The sequence below is a fragment of the Geospiza fortis genome, unplaced genomic scaffold, assembly GCF_000277835.1.
Source record: "Geospiza fortis unplaced genomic scaffold, GeoFor_1.0 scaffold353, whole genome shotgun sequence".
Lineage (NCBI taxonomy): Eukaryota > Metazoa > Chordata > Aves > Passeriformes > Thraupidae > Geospiza > Geospiza fortis.
The window spans coordinates 943,619-962,734 of NW_005054473.1; the positions used below are offsets into that span (position 1 = coordinate 943,619).

Consider the following 19,116-nt stretch of genomic DNA (forward strand, 5'->3'; position numbering starts at 1 on the left):
CTAGAGCAGGTTCTGGCTCCTGCAGACACTGCCTGGAGCAATGTCGGAGCAACATCAGCATCACCCCCACAGGCCAAGTCTGGGGGTGGGTCTGCTCCTCCTACCTGCCTGGTTTGTGGTGATGTTGGCCACCGCAGCTCTCCTGGACTCCAGGCTGAGGTCGGAGACGCCGTTGACGGCCTCCACCCAGAAGGAGTAGTTGGTGTGTGCCAGCAGGTTGGTGACGGTCAGCGCTCCCTGCACCAGGCTCATCTGCTGCGGCACGAAGCGGATGCCGCTCGGGCCCCACTCCAGCGTCACCGAGGTGCCGTTCACACTGGAGATCAGGTTCACCGGAGCAGAGGGGGGCCCTGCAAGAGAGGCGGGGATTCAGGCAGAGCGAGCGCTGCTGGAGTATTGAAATGGTGGAGCGTGGGACCAATGGATGTCGGAACCCAGGAAATTCCTCTGGCTGCCCTGGAGGACTCCAGACCCTGGCAGGGGGCTCAGAGACCTTGGCACAGAGTCAAAGACACCCGTGCCTTTGATTTTAGGCCATGGAAACAATTACCAACTTTGTGTGAAGATGCACAAGCCACAAGAGTTTGAGTAGAATGATAGTGAATTTACCACAGGGTGGAAAAGTAGAATTTTGGGGTTTTTAGAATGGAGTTCAAGAGGCAAGATGGAGGAATCTGAGTGTGTTCTTTCTTTCTCCTTCTTCTTCTTCTTAGCCTCCATCTTCTGCTGTGATGGTGGCACTTTTGGATTGGTTTAGAGTAGAGACAGACTGTCTAACATAGGTGATAGGTATTGGAAAATTATTGTAAATGAAGTACACGTAGTTTTTAGTATAAAAAGATAACACCGGCCTGAGGGCGGTCAGTGTGCCACAAACTGACCTGCCAGACAGACCTCAGCGGGTCAGATAAAGAATGTTATAGATAAGAAAAAATAAACAACCTTGAGAATGAGACCCAAGGAATCCCGTCTTCTTCTTTGGTCTCGGGGCTGGGAAAAAGAGACTTTCTGACACCTTGGGGTCATCTTGACACCAGAGACCCTGTCAAATGGAGATGTGCCTTGGGCAGCAGGACCTGAGCTCACAAACACTGCTGCAAGGGACACAGAACTGCCCAGAGCAGCGAATGTGCTGGACACGAGACAGCAAAGACACAAGCAGGGCACAGGGTGAAATGCCCTGGAGGTAAAACAGTCAGGATCAGGATGCCAAATGCCAGACAGCAAGAGCTGGTGTTAGCTCTGGGGGAAGCAGGAAGCAATGGTGAAGCATGAAGATTTGTGGGGAGAGCCACAGTTGATGAGCTGGATATGTTCACCTAAAGGGAAAGGTGAACTCACATTTCCTTGGCAGATTAATAAACTTGGGTGGATCTTCCTTAGGGAAACACAAATCAGGTGCTGCTTATCCCTCCTTCACCCTGGCCTCAGCTAGCAATGCCACACCTGTCTGTGCTCCTGGACCAACTGCAGAAAGGAGGACTCCCCCTGGGATGTCCTTGTCCCCTTTTAATAGCACTTGGCCCCTCGCAGCAGCATATTGCAAAGCTGAGCTGAGACCGTATGACAAACCCTGGTGTCACCCACAGAGGAGGAGAGCACAGCAACACTTGCACTGACCCCATGGCTTCCCAGGGGTGTCTGACCACCCAGTTCTGGGAAAGGAAAGCTGGGGTGGGGGTCAATCACTTCTCCCAGGTAATAAATGACAGGGTAAGAGGAAATGGCCTCAGGCTGTCCCACAAGAGGGTTAGATTGGGTATTAGAGAAAATTGCCTCAAAGAAAGGACGGTCAGGCATTGGAACAGGCTGTCCAGGGAAATGGTGGAGTTACCATCCCTGGAAATGTTCAAAAAAATGTGTGGATGTGGCACTTGGGGGCATGGTTTAGGGGTGAGCATGGTGGTGATGCTGGGCTGATGGATGGACTTGACAAACAAAGAGGCTTTTCCAACCTTAATGATTCTGTGACTCTCTGACCCTGGTCAGTGGCGTTTGGAGAGCAGCAGGATGGGGCTGACACAGAGGCAGTGAGGGAGTGCAGCTAAGGAGGGCTCTCAGCTCACATGCCAGACAGCTACTCGGGGTTGTAGGGCTGGTGGAGCCCCTTGGGCAGCAGGTACAGGGCCAGGGGAGAGTGCTGGGCTCAGCCAGGAGCAGCAGCCGAGGATGTGACACTGCCCCAGTGCAGCACAGTGGGCACAGGACAGCCAGGGGTGTTCAGGGGGTACTCAGGGGATTCTCAGAGGGTACTCAGGGGGTACTCAGGGGACACTCAGGGGGTACTCACGTGTGCAGGCGGCCGAGGGGGGATCCTGCACGGCGCGGTAGAAGCTGCTGTCACAGTGGCACACACGAGCTGCCCGGCTCTCCGAGTGGCTGTGCAGGGGACATTTGGCACACAGCTGGTCCCCAGGGGCTGATTTGTAAAATCCCAGCTGGCAGGCTGCAGGGAGAAGGGCACAGGTCAGAGGGATGTGCCTGGATGAGGATCATCCCACAGCTCAGCAGATTGCACCAGCACAAAGCTCAGCTCTGCCCTCATGTAGTGCACAGCAAACCAGCCTTTCTCCCCTGCACCTGGGCGAGTCCCCTCCAGCTGCTTGTCTGGAAACTGGGCTCTGTGGAAGCTTCTGTTCCCCCAGCTGCACTTACTACCATCCTGACACCCGTTCCCCACTGCTTCACAAGCAAACTTGGGTGCCTCTGCTGTTCAGGAGCTGCCTGCAAAGCTCCAGGTATTCTTGCCCCTGTGCCTGCTGTCAGCCACTGTCTGCCCTCAGGACAGAGAGCATTGCAAGGATCAAACCATGGAAGCACTGGAAATCTATTGGCAACTACTCCAAAATACCATTTATGGGGCAAATTTACAACACAGTCCTCACTTCACGGTGGTTGCCACAAACACTGGCTATGCCCAGGTTCCCAAAAGCATCTATGTGGGAAGTTTCAGAAATTAAATTTCCACATCTGGAACATGGTACATGTCCCTCTGCAAGACCCTGGGGTGCTGCCACACAGAGCAACAAGTTTTCTTACACCAAAGGATAGAGAAAGAGCCTCTCTTGTTGCACAGTACAGCAAAAAGGCACTGCACACCTGCTGCCCTCCCTCTGGAGGCAGAGGGACATTCAGACCAAATGAGACAGCCTTGGAAAAAAGTTTTTTCTGACAATACAACCTGCCTGCAGTTCCTCTGCCTCCTCCTGATGCAGGAGCTCATCCCACACCCATTGCTCTGCTTCATCCTACCCCTTCTCCCAGCAGCCCCTCAGGTAGATCATTTGTCACACAAACAAACAGCTTGTCTCTCGTTAAAAATCGATTTCTTCAAGAGTGACATGTGGCATGTCAGGTATCTGTCTGGGGGTGGAAGGATCTGCCCTCTCCTGCAGACTTAGATTCCAAATAAAGGAAAGCAAGCTCTGTCTGGGTCCCTGTACTCGTGAGGTACTTTTAGGACCAGTTCTAGTGATTCAAGGATTATTCCTGACTCTGACTCATCTCTGTTTTTTCCCACTGAGGTAGTAATACCTTCATTTTCTCATCTTTACTTCCAGTGGCCAGATTTGCATACAGCCTCAATCTTTGCTTTCAGGCATGTAAAAGGGTTTTTTGTGATCCAGCATCCTCACTGGGCTGTGTCCCTCCATGCTGTTTGCTCTGTTTCAAGGTGCTGATTTGTTTTCTTATTAATAACACTCCTTTCCTTGCCACACATCTCCCTGGACTGATGCTACCAGCACATTCCACCTCTCACACACTGTACAGTGACACAAGGGCCTTTTTATAACTGAGCTACTCTAGCAATGGCAGCTGAAGGCAGTGCTCCAGTCGTGTATCCCTGGTGTGGGGAGCACTTGCTGGTCCCTCTCTGGGCTCTGTCACCAGTTTCTGTGGCACTTTTACACCAAATGCTCTGTTAACAGCAGGAGTGATACCCCTGGCAGGACGGACATGTGCTGCATGTGCCAGAGGTGGTGGCACAGGCTGGTGTCACATCTTGGTACAGCAAAGGCCAGCAGTTCCAGACTTTGTTCCTAAATTTCTGCTTCTCCACTCCCCACAGGGCATCAGGGCAAGGAGCAGAAATGCCCAGAATCGGGGATGCAAGGGAAGGCAGATGTGAAATTGCAGCATCTTGGGGCTGGTTTTGTTCCCCAGCTCTTCTGGCACCTTTCACCTCCTCAAGGGCATCAGGAGAGGAGAGAACACAGAGGATGCAGATTTTCAGGGGATTTCATGTCCTCCCAAGGACAGCCCGAGACATTTGGCAGGCTCTGGTGCTGACTGGTCCTGAGGATACCAAGGGATTCAGGGACTCTGCCCTTGCCAAGTGCCCCCTGATGCAGCACCCTCCAGTCTGCATCATGTGAGCACAGACACACCCTGTTCTCATGTGGGGACAAATTTGGGACGCAGCCAGCTGGTGAAAAAAACCCCAACCAAACTCCCAAAATAAATCATAAGAAAGAAAATTTCCCAGTTTTCCTGTGTGGGAAAGGATGAAGACACTGCATGAGCACGGATGGGAGCTGAGCAATGGGACGGCCCAGTCGGTGCTGGGCAGGTGCAGGACAGGAACTGCTGCCTTTAACTTGTGTGAATGTCCCTTGGACCTGCAAACCATCATCTCCACCCATGCAGCAACCAGCCACTTGTGGCTCCAGAGGCACTGGAGTGCTTCCCTCCACCACTATTTAATTAAGGGCAGAGAAATCAGTGCTACCTCAGGTAGGAAAAGACAGGCAGCAGGAAGGATGGGAACATGAAGCACAGCAGATTTGCAGGGAGCAATTGTAATCACTTAGCATTTAATGCTGTAAAAAACCCATTAATTACCTCTAGCAATGAGTCACAATTATTTTAGATGCACTCAAGGGGAAAATTATACTAAATGACAAATTACAGGTGAATTTGTGCACCAGGGCAGAGCCATCAGGAGCCAGCTCCCAGCACATGGACAGCATGAGCACCCAGGGAGGGCTGGGGAGCCCCTGGTTCTGGGACAGGCACTGCTCAGGGGGTCATGCACCTCCGAGTGTCCCAGTGCCCACTTTCGAGGGAAGCAGGACATGTGCAAAGCCTTCACGGGAGAGGGCACCAGCTCCAACCTGCACACAGTATGAGACACCTTCAGTACAGGATGCCAGGCATGTCCTGTTCTGGACTGAGCTCTCTCATGCCATGCCAGTGACATGTGAAAGGCCAGGACCTCCCAGGTCAGCTCAGGGAAGAGCAAACAGCAGAGCGGTAGGAAAAATTCAATCAAATGCACCAGGTCTAAAACACACTGGGCTCCACAGTCGTGGCTGTGGCACACACAGAAGCCTCCCAAGTCTGCAGCCATCCAGCAGAGAGGCGCAGAGTGGTTGTTCTGCTGTTTTCATGGCAGTCAACTATGGCCACCTGCCAGAAGTGCCCTCCCTGGAGCCCTGGGGAAGGTGAGGGTTTCTTTTATTCCTATTATTTTATGTAGTTGACACCCTTGCTCTGAATCTGAGGATCTCAGGTCCTGCCTCTTTGTGAGCCACCAGAAATGCTGCAATGCCCCAGTGCCAGCCCCAGCTGCCTGTCCCTGCAGTTTGATCTCACATGCACAGTGGGACAGGAGCAGCCCTTCACCTGCCACTCAGCCCAGGACTTGTACACCTGCATTCTTCCTGCAGCCGACACCTGGGTGATCCTGGTGCCACCAGCAGAGCCTTCAAACCCCAGGGCTGAACCTGTGCTGGGCAGAGCACATCTCTAGCCCTGTACTGCACAGGTGAGTGCCCCGTGATCACTGCAGATCTGCCTGGGACTATCCCATGGGGCTTGCAGTGATCCCCCCACCCTGCACTGCACACCTTGCCTGTTTTCCCAGCCCACCAGCCCCACTGTCACATGTCACCTGCCCAAAGGACCCTGCAGCAGCAGGTTTGTCTCAGGAACAGTGAACGTGGAGGGCCCTGCCAGCCATCTGGAGTTCGGTCCATTTGTTTCACTCCCCCTCCATCCTCTGGGGACAGGACAACATCTGCTAATAAGCTGGCAGAGCTCAAGAGATGATGGATGGACCTGTCAAGGATCCGCTAGCAGGGAATGAGCTGCTCCTCTCCCTCTCAAGTGCTGCCTGGAAGCAGAGCTCTGCAGGTGGCCCTGGTGGGACCACCAAGGGCTGCTCCAGCAGGGCTGCAAATGCGAGCACTGCCCTCATGTCAGTCTCTCCTGGCTCTGTCCTCTGCCCAGGAGCTCTGGGCAGGGTGAGGGCATGGCTGAGCGTGACATGGGGCAGCTCTGTGACACTGGTGCCATCCTTCCTGACCCTTCAACAGATCTGGGCATCTGCAAGCAGCAGAAGAGCAGCCATGTGTCTCCCTTTGGCCATGCTGGGAAGAGATAGAGATGGAAATAAAGGTGTCACAGCCACTGTGACAGCCAGAGACAGGCACCCGTCCCAGAGCCCCCCAGGCTGCACAAGCCAGCACAGAAAATCCCAGCCTCCTTTCAATCCAGCTTCAGCATGATGCCTCAAATCTCAGCTCCCATATGACACAGACACTGAAACAGAAGCCAGTTATTCTCAGTCATGTCTTAAAATGACACATTTGCCTCATTGCCCAAAATCTTCTGTTTTAGCAGGGCTGTGCTCCCCTTTCCCTGCAATCCCAGGTCAGCCCAGGCTCTGTAGCCTGGAGGGAGTTTGGGGGCCTGGCTGGGCTGGTGCTCTCAGTGATCTCCTGGTCCAGAGGTCATGCCTTGCCCTAGGGCCCTGCTGGTGCTCACAGATCCTCCTTGTGCTGCTTGTATCCACTCTGCCTCAGCCCTGGTCACCTCTGGCCCCTGGGCACCACATTAGCCTGTCCACAGCCCCAGTCCACCTTGCAGCCCCTTTGCATAGATCACAGATCCTCCCACCCCCAATACAACCCATCTCACCGCTACACACCCCTGAACTTGTCTCCTGTTGCCCCAGACTCCAGCTCACATCACTTCCCCACTTCTTGGCCCTTCTTCCCAACCTACCCCAAGTTAACCCACTTCACACCCCACTGTACCCCTGAATCTTTCAGAGTGGGAAACAGGAGGAAGTTTTACCCATGAAAGCTTTGCAAAGCCAGCAAGACCCTGTGCTTGGGGGTCCCAGCAAAGGACACTCTGCATCCTTCTTGGTGACACCCAGATTTCACTGCCACCAGAATAAGTTGTATTTAGGAGGGTCCTGGCCTTCCAAGTGGAGTAATTCCACTTGTAGTGCTGGGAAAACTGGAACTGCAGTTGTACAGACTGGCTGCATCCCAAACTGGAAATCTGCATGATGCTGCCATAGAAAAATCAGCAGGTCTTAGAGTCACAGATTCACTTAGAAGCACACCTCTAGCATTGAATTCCAGAATCCCAGAGCGGTTTGGTTTGGAAGGGACCTCAAAGATCATCCAGCTCCCCTGCCCTGCTATGGTCAGGGACACCTTCCACTAGACCAGGCTGCTCACATTCCCATTCAGCCTGATTTTAGTACTGTTGGACACACACCTGACACTCTTCTCTTTCCCACATCTAAAAAAAAAAAGAAAAATAAAAGCAGGAAACACCCAAGTCCCAGTTTGCTATGAGTGCTGCTCTGCTGCCTGGTGCAGACATCCTTCTGTGGGAGTGGAGGTGAGGCTTTGAAGACTTGTGTAGGTGAGACACCCTGACGTGCTCAGAGCAAAGGCTTTTTTATAAAGCTTATCCAGGGAAAGGCTACAGCTTGCTGGAGTAGGATGGAAACAGGCAGCTTAGTGCCAGAATTAGAAAAAAGCTGTTTCCCAAACTCAGTCTTGTCAAAGAGTTTTAGACAGAAGTATCCAAAGCTTCTGAAAAAAACCCACAGATTTCACCAAAGCAGAAGCAAACCCAGAAAACCCAGTCTAGAGGAAGGGGTGTCACGCCTGAAGGTGACAGTGCTGGAGGTAACTCCGTGTCCATTGCAAGGCATGAAAGAGGAAAGGACACACAGAACACCCAGAGCTCCATCCCATCCCCGGCAGGAGCTGCAGTGCAGTTTGGGGGGCATGTGAGGAGCACATCCATATGGCTGTGGATGTGTAGAGGGGCTGAGCTGTAAAATGAGGGTGCCCAAACATGCCAGGGCCAGCACAGCCCTCGCCCCCCACTGCTGAGCTCCACCAGCCTTTGGATCTTTCTCCTTCCTGCAGAAGTGGCAGCAGCTTGTTTTCAGAAGGGGAAGAAGCCCTGACACAAACAGTGACACAAGCGGCATCTGGAGCTCCTGCCAAGGGCAGAACAAGTTTCTGGCAGGGCCCTCTCCTGCTCTGCGGGATGAGGAGAATCTTCTCCACGCAAGGCAATCTCCCCAAGCCTTTGAATGTGCTGCTGGGGAATTTGAGATCCCCGCCCCGCACTGTGTTACACTATCCTCAGTGTAAGGACTGGTGCAAAATTCCAGGTCTTTCTTGTGTTCTGTGTCCTAACTCCCCAACAACAGCTTCCCAGGCACCTGCACACTGGAAATCCAGAGGAACAGCCTGTGTTCACCACCCAAAGGCAGCCAAGTTTTATGGAAGAGCTCAAAATAAAAATCCCCTGCAAAAAACCCACATTCCCGAACTGGTGAATGTCCTCATCCATCATAGCCCAGCTGCTCCTCACCACTTCTCAGAGGGACACAGAGACCTGCTAAGCACAAATAAAATTTGATTAATCCCCATCACTACCCTGAACTCCAGCTCACTATAATTCTCACCCTTCATTTCTGTCAGCACCAAAACACAGAAAACTCAGAGGAAAAGTGGCACACAGAATATTCAGCCAAGGACAAACCCTATATTGTTGTGTTGCTGAGATATAGTGGAGCTCTGCAGGCAGCTCCATCCTTTTGGTTTGTTCCTTAGCAGAGAAATAAGTAAATGGGTTCAGGTGTTGGAGTTCTGCTTTGTTTTGTTTTCCAAGCAAATGCAATTAGCCACTGCATTTTAGAGGTGGGACTGATGCTGGAGATCCTGGGATCACCCTGTCCTGCCTCCTGCCTTCTCCAGTGATCTCACTGGGCTGTGCACACACACAGCCCAGCACCCCTGAGCTCCAAGCCTGAAGCCAGGTCTGTGACAGTGAGCTGGAGGTCCTGGTATGAGACAAGTGTGAACCCAAGGGTCCCACCCCGAGGCTGGATAAGCCTCTAGAGGAAGAAGTCTTTCCTAATGAGAAAAAAAAAAGAGAGCAGGTTTAGATGGCATATTGGGAGAAATTCTTCCCTGTGAGGGTGGGCAGCCCTGGCACATGGTGCCCAGAGTAGCTGTGACTGCCCCCGGATCCCTGGCAGTGCCCAAGGCCAGGCTGGACAGGGCTTGGAGCAACCTGGGGTACTGGGAGGTGTCCCTGCCCATGGCAGGGGCTTGGAAGGAGATGAGCTTTAAGGTGCCTTCCAGCCCAAACCTTTCTATGATTCTGTGCTCCTAGATAGTCACAGCTTATGTGTCTTGGAAGACAAATTGGCTTTTTTCTTTCTTTCTTTTTTTAGGAGGATACAGAGCTTTGGGATAACCAGGGGGTGACATGATCTCACCAGCCAGTATTCCCTGTATTTTACAGAGCAGCTGATGGCCTTGCAAACCACAATGAAAATCTTGCAAGTCACCAACTTTTTTTGATTCTGTTGTCTGGCATCACCGGAAGTTTGCATAACTCCCACAGCACCACTTTGGAACTGTTTCTGCTCCTGGCCTTGGAAGCTTTGTCTTGGTAGGCTCATGGCAGAGCCCCTCTGTGTGGGACACCTGGGCCATTGGTGCCACCAGCTGTAGGTACCAGGTACAGCCTGATACCAGACAGCTGGCAGAGGATGCTGCAGGCAGGTAAGGCTGTGGCTTGGGCCTGCCATGTTTGTGCTGGGACTTGCACAGAAATTCCTCTCGAAATCCACACCAAGAAAACTGAAACATCTGCCAAGATGTTTGCTTGGAGCTGCCATAACAGGGTATTCTCATAGAATCATGGAATCACCAAATGGTTTGGATTGGAAGGGACCTTAAAGCCCATCTCATTCCACCTATGGCTGGGACACCTTCCAGTAGACCAGGCTGCTCCAATCACCATCCAGTGCCTTCTTCTGGCATGTTTCTCCTCAGGTGTTTCCAGGGCTTTCCCTGCCCCTGTTCCAGGCTTTGCCCCCAGCACAGCACATGGGGTGCAGCTGGATAGGGTTTCCTTTCACACAGCTCTGCTCCCCCCTTGCCCCACCAGCTGTGGGACTTCCTTCATAAATGTCTATGGATACAAAACTGTATTCACAAGCACATAATTACCAAGCTGGGTATTTTCTCCTCTTAATTAGCAATGCCGTGGTGCTTTAATTGCTCGATTAAAGTTGCCCACAAGGAAGTTTTAAGGTACATTAAATCTGCTGATTGGTTCATCAGCATGAATCCCACCAACTGGAAAAAATTAACTGGCTTCCAGATTGCTAACCAGACTCTCCAGATCTATTTCCACCAGCTGTGTACCACAGGAGGCACGAGAGAGCTCAGCAGTCCTTCGTCTGTTCCCTCCTCTCCTTCATTTTGCGGGCTGGAGGGGAAAGGGTCCCAGCAGTGGCAGTATCCCTCTCCTTTGCCCAGAGGAACAAGGCCATTTTCTTGCTGAAGCAGAGCTCGGTAAAATCTAACCCAGGGCCAGATCCTCATTCAGCCACACACATCAGACCTGTGTTTGGTGGCTGTTCTCACTCAGGCTACAAACACCCATCCTCATGCACAAATGGGCTGCTGGAGCAGGAATTAGGAATTGCTCAGCTCCTGCTCCCTCATCACCATTTTCCATCTAAAGGGAACAGCCAAACTGAAGGTCCCATGAATGGAGGGAAAGCAGCCAGAGCAACCAGAACACCCAGAGGATAAGATGCCTGTTTCCAAACTTCAGACAGAAATGTCTGAACAGCTCCTGAAAGCCATGGATATTCAACAAAGAAGCTCTTTGGGAGTGGCATTTCTGCCACAGGCTCATCCACCCACTCTGACAACAGGAAAGAGGGCCTGCCCTCTGTTCCACTTGATTATTAACAAAAATCCTTCCTGAGAGATTCTGTGCTCCTGGGGGTCCCCTATGGCTGGATGCTGGATGGGTTTGTGTCAACTCCCAGAGAGCAGCACCATGATCTGTAGCCATGGCACTGCTGCTGATGCTGCAAACAAACTCCCTCTGCGTGTACAACCTGTGAGCAGCCGAACAGATTTTAGCCCAACTTGAAGTTTTGCTCACTGATAGCTGGTGAGAGATGGAGCCCAAGAAATAATTGGGACTTGACTCAAAAGGGGGAGCCTGATGCAAGGACCATGGATTTACATGGTCAAGGACCAAGGTCTGTCCACCAAGGACCACCACCAAGGGCCATCACCAAAACCCAAGGTCTTGGTGGCTCAGAAGCCTGACAGCCCTCCCCAAAGAGGGGCTGACCAAGGGTGGTAGGAGGGATGTGGCTGAAGAGCCACTGCCCCCACCTGCCTGACCCTCTGTGTCCACCTCTCCATCCATCCACACAGGACAGGGTACCAATGCCCCAGCTCTCAGCCTTTGGGGAGGTGGATTATGTACCCTTCCCTGCCCAAAGAAGCACAACCAGGCTCCCCTTTCCCATCCCTCTAATTGCACTGACCTTATTGAAATGGGTATCTATGTGTCCTGCACAGTAGTTGCATATCAATAAGGCGAATTATGCTGATTGTCTCCTTATCTGATAAATTGCTGGGACAGATCCCTTTCCCTCCTGCTCTTGCTTATTCTGCTGTTTAGGCAGAGCAGTTGTTATTTGCTGTGTGTGAGAGATGTTAATGTGTTGTGTGTGGACTGTTGCATTTCAAGGAGGAAAGAGCAGTCCGAGGCTGTGGGTTAGGGGGCGAGGGAAGAAAAGTCCTTCAGAACCTTGAAAACAGAGGGAAAAACAAGTGGGCTGTTCTGTGCCAGGAGGAGTTTTATCCTTGGGGTGGCTGTGGCACAAGATACTGTGGGGCTAAATGCTGGGAATGTTAGGAGCTGGCAGACCCCAGGATGTCATCAACAGATGTAGGAATTCCAGTTCAAATCCCATTTCTGTCCAGTAAGGTACTGTAGCACATGTGCCCAGTCCCAGTTGGAGAAGGGGGTTCTCTGGAGAGGAACCTGGCAGAGGCATTAGGCACAGATTTGGGGACAAATGTCTGGTGTGTGGGGGCTGTGATTCAATGCCAAGCCAGCTGGCATCCTCAGACAATCCTGATCCCAGTGCCCCTCACATCCTTATTGCAAACAGCAGGACATCAAAGCAAGGCAAAATGTGGATCCTGCTGGGATAAGTGCAGGAGTCAGAGAACCCAGCCACCATCCCCCCCACCCCAAAAAAGGGCAGTGAAGGATCCAACATGATAGATGACAGCAAAGCCCCATCCCTGCAAGGCCAGGCTGGACAGGGCTTGGAGCAACCTGGTCAAGTGGAAGATGTCCCTGCCCATGGCAGATGGTGGAACAGGATAAGCTTTAAGATCCCTTTCAACCCAAACCAGTCTGGGATTCTACAACTCTGTAATGGGGATGAAAGGCAAAGAAGTTCCCGATGTTTCTATACACCATTCACCATGTCTCACCTCACCTCTTCCTTCCCAGGTCTATGGCACTGCCTTACTTCTCCTCTGAAGGGCTGGGAACAGCCCTGGCTATGGTCTGGTTTCCTGAGCTGTCTTCCATCACTCTGGCAGGCCCTTAGGAAAATGAATGTTAAAGAGGAGGGGAAGAAACCTCCACTGTTCAAATATCTTTAGCTTTGACAAATAAGGCGTCTGGCTGTGAAAGGCAGAAGGAAATTAATTTGGAATCATATTTTAAACACTGCCATAGAGGCAAAGTATCTTCTCTAATTTCTCCCCCTCCACACCTCCTCTCCCCAAGCAAAAAATGAATTTCCCTGATATTTATAGAAAGATTATTAGGGCCACAAGGAGTGATTTATACCATCTCATCCCTGTGACCGAGAATGAAAAATTGCTGGGGCGACAGCCACTGGAATCCTGCTTTTATCCGCCTGACAATTAAAACGGCTAATTTCCAACTCCAACAGATCTGCTGGGCTTATAAATCATCCCCAAAAGGCACTTTTCAGCCTGAGAAATGAACTCTGCCCCAATCAGGCACAAGACCAGAGATTTGCATCTGTTTGCCTTCATGTGTAAATACATGTCCTGCTGCCCCACCAAAGGAGATGCAGGAAAGGAGGTGCTGCCCCTGTTCACTTGATGTCGGGTCATCAAACTGTGCTGGAACCAGAAAAATGGTACAGGGAAGGCAGGAGGGTGAGACAACACCCATGTCAGAGAAAGTCCAGTGACATTTCTGTCCTGTTTCTGATGCCACAAGGCTTGGAGAGTTTTACCAGAGAGCATTGCTGGGTCTGAGCCATCTGCAGAGCCACCTGGGGACCCATGCTGGACCACACTTCCTCCTGTGCCATGCCTGTGGTAGGAGCAATCCCACCAGAAACAGGCAGGAGGGCAGAGAAGGGGCTCTGCCATAGCTTCGCTGCCAGGAGAGAGCAAACCTATCCAGGGAATCACATGCAAATGAGGCAGGCAGAGCCCAGCACCAATGCCAGAGCCTTGCTCAGCCTCCTGCCTTTGGGGTGGGGATGTCCTGGGGCAGAGTGTGCAGTACAGCACTGCTGGAGGGGAACAGTAGGAGGGGCTGTTTTGTCTGTCTGAGCCAACTTGCAGCTCCTTGTAGTGGTGGGGCTGGCACAGCCAACCAGGAGGCCCATGCCAGTGCCCTCTCCTGCAGTAGCACACGCCTGGCCCCACATACATCTTGCACCCACCCTTTAACATGATGGAAGACCTTTTCTGAGTTATTAGATCTATCCCAGGACAACTTTCAAATCGACTGTCACAGACAGAAGGAGTTTCAGATAAAAACATTTATTCTGCCCATCCTTCCCACTCTGTAACTGGAGACCTGCAGGAGCCAACGTGGGTCCCAGCAGCCCCTGGATCCATTCCAGTCTGGTGTTGGACGCCCTGACCTTGAGCCAAGCCTCCCTAACTTGACGTTACCATGAAACTCAAACAAAGGCCCCGCACTCATATTTGTGCTGCTCCCCCTCAACACATCCCATGAAGAAACAGAGAGCAAACAAATCTGTGTGGAGGGCTCTCCCGGGGAGCCCGTGCTCTGTATGCACACATCCCTGTGCTGCTGCTGGTCACCCCACTTCCTTATCACAGTTTGTTCAGTTGGCAGCTCAAAGCTGCCCAGTGGCACTGAGGGCCCCTGGGAAGGCTCTCCACACCCTGCATGAGGGGCTCTGCAGCAGCCCTGGGAGGTGAGAGATGGAGGCAATGACCTTGTTCCATGAAAGCTCAGTGTTTTCCTTTTTGCTTTTCTCCCTTTTAAACCCATTCCAGCAGTGGGTGTTTTGGAGAGGCCAAGTAGTGCCTTGCTGGAGCACACCAGAGATCTCAGCACCAGTCAGAGCTGCTGGGGGCACTGAGCTGGGATCTCTGGGCCAGTGATCCATGGTACAGAAAGATGGAACCAGAGCAGCCCCTGTCCTGATGCCAGCCAGTCCCCATCCCAAAGCCCTGCCCTGTGCACCAGGACCTGTCAGAGCCACAGGAACTCCCAGGGAGTTTGTCAGTCATACCAGCCACATATTTTGGAAGCATGAAGCCAGCCAGCAAAGGCATGGACAGCCCTGGGCCTCCACAGAGACTGGCTGTCCCAGTTTCTGTGAGCAGGCTTCTCTCTTCAGCCCTTCCCCAAAGAGGCAAGAGCCCCTTGCAGCCACCCCTTCCCTTGCAGGCACTGCAGGCACTCACCCATGCAGGAATCACGCTGCTCTTCATAGCCAGCGCTGCACACACACTTCCCGATGGGCACCAGCCACTCTCCCTCGGCACTGCAGTACATCTTGGGGGTGTCCCTCTCCTCGGAATGGCCCACGCACTCTCCCCGCACTTCCACCAAGGAGGACGAGTCTGCCCCGGTCACGGCCTCGGAGAAGGACGCCAAGTTCCTCACAGTGGCCGGGCACTTCTTGTAGTACACACGCACCGAGACTATGGCAATGCAGGCCCCGATGTCCTGGAAGGCCAGGTAGAAGCCCCTCTTGCTCAGCGGCCCCACGCCCCGCACCTCCGTGTTCAGCTTCAGGCGCCGCACGCCCAGGTCCACGTTGGTGAAGCTCTCGTCTGCTGCGATCGTGTCGATCTTCAGGAACTGGCTCTCACGGGTGCTGGTGCCCAGGTCCCGGTCAGACTCCATGTAGTAGAGGTTGAAGGTCTCCTTGCAGGTGCCCAGCACGCCTGGCATGCTGTTACAGTCCCTCAGCGTGAATTTGATCTCTGCGTAGACCCGCCGCGCTCCATCCCGCTGCACCCAGTTGGTCCGGAGCCAGTTGTTCTGGTTGGGGGTCATGACGTTACAGACCTGGTAGGTGTGGATGGGGCTGAAAAACTCATCCATTTCATTGATCGAATCCCACTGCAGGACAGAGAAAATGGGTCATTCCAGATGTTCCCAACCCCTGGGGGAGCAGGGAGCATGCAGGGGTGTGTCCCATCTCTGCTCCTGTGTCTGGATGGGAGGTCACTGCTGCCAGAGAGCAAAGGGAAATGAGGAGCACTCATTAGCTGCACTAATTTGGGCGGTGACACCCAGTTGTAGCACTGGGGGAGGTGCAGCCCTGCTTGAAGAAAGGAACACTAGCTGAGGTCCTGGCAGAAGCTGATGGCAGTGTGTGTTTGGGAGGGCTCCAAACCCTCCAGGTCATGTCTGCGAGTCCCTTTCCTTGGTGCTCAGCCTGTCATTTCCAGCAGCAGCAGGAACCACCTGCCTTGTGCTCACCTGGATCTCCACTGGCTCGTGCACTGTCCATGCACAAACTAAACTGTGTGCTTTCCATCTGGAGAAGGAGTTTCTGGGTGGATACCAGAGGGTGAAGGGGAAGCGTGTACTGAACACAGGACTGTCAGCAAGAAATGTGGACTCATGGGGGCTCACAGGTCTCTTCTTCCCTGCAAGGTGGTGCCAGTGTGGCTCCTCAGTGTGAGCCCACAGTGCCCAACCCAGCTGAGAGGCTGGATCAGGGCTGGCTCTGGGAACCAGAATGTTCATGGCTTGATAGCTCCAGGGTGAAAATTCCAGGTACTTGTGGCTGCAGGGCAAACCTGGGGAAGAGATACTGGCAAAAGCAGGTTGCAGCAAGCAGGATTGCAATGGACGGTGGTCTGGATAAGTTCAGAGGGACGGGCGTCACACAAGGGAGGGATGCTAAATGGGTTTAAGTTATTGGAAATGAGAAGAAGTAGTGATATTTTGGATATCAGTTCCATAGGTGAGGAACAAGTAGAACTTAGCTGTTGGGAGCTACATGACACTTCTGGGGGCTCAGTCTTGCCTGGCATCTCCCTCTCCACTCTCACCAAATGCCTCACCAGCACACACAGACTTTTGCTGCACTGGGGGGCTTCTCATGACATCTTTAGCTCACATAACTGCTCAAACCAGGTACTCCAATCATACCCCCATGGATGGCTCTGGGACCCCTGAATTCTTAGGAGAGAAAGGGAGGAGAAAGAGGAGCAGAGGAGAACTTCAAACCATCTGGCTTTCCCCCAAACTTAGAAACAGGCTTTGAAGTTCCACCCCCATGCCCAAGTCCAGCTGTAAGGGACAGCCTCCGATGCAATGCTGCAGAAACTGGGGAAGGCTCTGGCACTCCTGCTCCTTTGCCTTCCAAATGATCCCCACCATTCCACCGCCAGCATCAGCATCCCCCTCCAACACCTTCCTGGGATCCTGGCTCTACCCCGAAGCTGGCAGGGAGAAGCCCCCACCTCAGCACCTGTGTGTACCCAGCTGTCTGTGGGGGCTGGGGGAGCCAGGTAAATCCCCTGCACAGAGCAGGAAAACAAATCTTTTAGGCAGCATTTTAAGTACTTTAAAATAAACCTCTAGGCTTGTTCTGACAGGGCAAAAATGGTATTTTCTTATGTGAGTGGTGAATGTGTTTCATTAGACACAAACCAGCAGTCCCAAGAGAAGGATGCTCTGCTCAGAGGAGGTGAACCTGCAGCCTTCACCCCGGTGATGTGGGAGCTGACAAGGATGCAGATCCCTGGGACCTGCACCTGCCAGCCTTGCTGGGTGGCTGCCAGCAGTGCAGGGACAGGGCACAGCTAGGAGAGGGCAGCACCTCCAGAACATAAGAGATACAGGAAAGAGGTATCAGTGATACCTGTAAAACAGTCCACTCCCTTCTCCCCTCTCAGATGGGAATGTCCTTCCTTGTTTGACCTCCCTGACCTGCTACTTCTGGGGACGTGTTGTCATGCCTTCTGCTTGTGTGAGGGTGATCAGAGCACTCAATGCAGTCATGTACATCTTCAGTTTTCTCCAGCATCTCATTTTCTCCTGCATTTAGGAGAAAACTCTGCTTCTCTGTCCTAAAGAGCTTAAAGCAACCTGGAAAAGGCAGCAGCTCCAGGTGCAAACTACAATGGAAGCTCATTTTAAGGGGAATATGCTGACAAAGGGGGTCAAAATCAAACCATTCCCAGGGAAGAAAAATGTTTTGGGATGCATTTAAAAATATTTTCTTCTGCCCAGAAATGCCCAGGTTTGTCCTGGGATCACTGGGAACATGCCCTGCACTCCAGTACTCAGGTGGACAACATGGAAAGGGGCCAGGATACAGGTCTGCTTGGCCAGAGGGATGAGGGCAGCAGCCCTCAGCTTCCCAAGCCCAGGGACGAGCCTGTCAAAGGAGCTGTGACACCCAGGACCCTGCCCTGCTGCTTGGCCAGGGGGCACAGGGGTACTGGCGGTGTGTGCCAGCCCCTGGCAGCGCAGCAGAGCAGAGCAGTCCCCAGTCCCACACCCACTGGTGCTCAGGCTGCTGCGGTGCTTCCGAGGGGGTGGAAGCCACTGTCGAAATTAATTGAGCACAAATTAACACCAACATCTGTTTCCTGTCTTTTCCCTGCTGAGTTTCCCGGGGGAAGGGAAGCAGAGCTGTGCACGGGAGGAGCCACACAGTGTGAGGGCAGAGCTGTGGGGGTGAGCAGGGGTGTCCCCACAATGCATAGCCATCTCCCCTCGGCACTGCCTGGGCGGGCAGGGCTCTCTACGAGGGTCTGGCAAGGGAAAGATGAGGTTATTGTGAGCACCAAAATGCTTTGGATCCAGTTCATCTGGTTGGTTTTGGTCTCCAGACATTCTCTCCTAAATCTGGCAGAGGAGATGGAGCTCACTACTGCCACGTCCCCACATGGCAGTCCCCATGTGGCAGTCCCAGAGCGGGCAGCATCCTCCCTGTTGACAGAGCAGGAGATAAATGCCCACCTCCAAGTACCAGCAACAGTCAGTATCAGCCACACCTCCACCCTCTGGGGTGAATTCGGGGAGTTTGTATATGCACCATCACTCTTTCAAACTTAGTGCTGCTTTGCACAGCAGCTGCACTGTCAGTTCTGTCCCACGGTCCCTTGGGATCCCAGTCTGAGACCAGCCCAAAATGCCACACTTGGCCTGCAGGGAAAGTGTGCTAAGAATGGGGCAGGCAGGCTACCTGAGCTCAGATGCCACAGATTCATCTTCCCATCGTGTCACAGGTCAGCCAAGGTCCCATAGGCCCTACCAGGTCCCAGGAGTTACAGGGTCTTTGGGATCACAGAATCCAAGAAATTATTTGGATTGGAAGTGACCATCTTGTTCCAACCCCCTGCCATGATCAGGGACACCTTCCAGTATCCCAGGCTGCTCCAAGCCCTGCCCAGCCTGGCCTTGGACACTGCCAGGGCTGGGGCAGCCACAGCTTCTCTGGGCACCCTGTGCTAGGGCCTGACCACCCTCACAGGGAAGAATTTTTTCCCAATATCCAATCCAAATATACGCTCCCTCAGCTTAAAGCCATTATCCCTTATTCTATCACTGCTTAACCTTGCAAAAAGTCCCTCTCCAACCTTCCTGTAGGCCCTTTTAGGTACCAGAAGGGAGATGAAAGGACTTGCTTCAGGAATCCCCATGACTGGAGGGGTTTTTCTGTTTCACCTTAGTTCCAGGCTCTGTCTGCAGGAGGGGACCTCTGTGACACTGGGTAACAATGGTTCAGGAATG

The 19,116-nt window shown here is 52.8% G+C and overlaps 1 protein-coding gene across 4 annotated transcripts in view; it reads right to left on the reverse strand.

The window, feature by feature from the left end:
- The window catches only part of EPHA8 (EPH receptor A8), an 81,288-nt gene that overhangs the window by 15,843 nt on the left and 46,329 nt on the right, over positions 1-19,116 (reverse strand). For all 4 annotated transcript variants that reach the window (XM_031062917.1, XM_031062916.1, XM_031062918.1 and 1 more), the window contains exons 3-5: positions 14,817-15,480; positions 2,291-2,446; positions 105-350 (exon numbers count right to left, since the gene is read on the reverse strand). In XM_031062917.1, the coding sequence (XP_030918777.1) occupies positions 105-350; positions 2,291-2,446; positions 14,817-15,480 (1,066 nt within the window). The remainder of the gene's footprint in view (positions 1-104; positions 351-2,290; positions 2,447-14,816; positions 15,481-19,116) is intronic.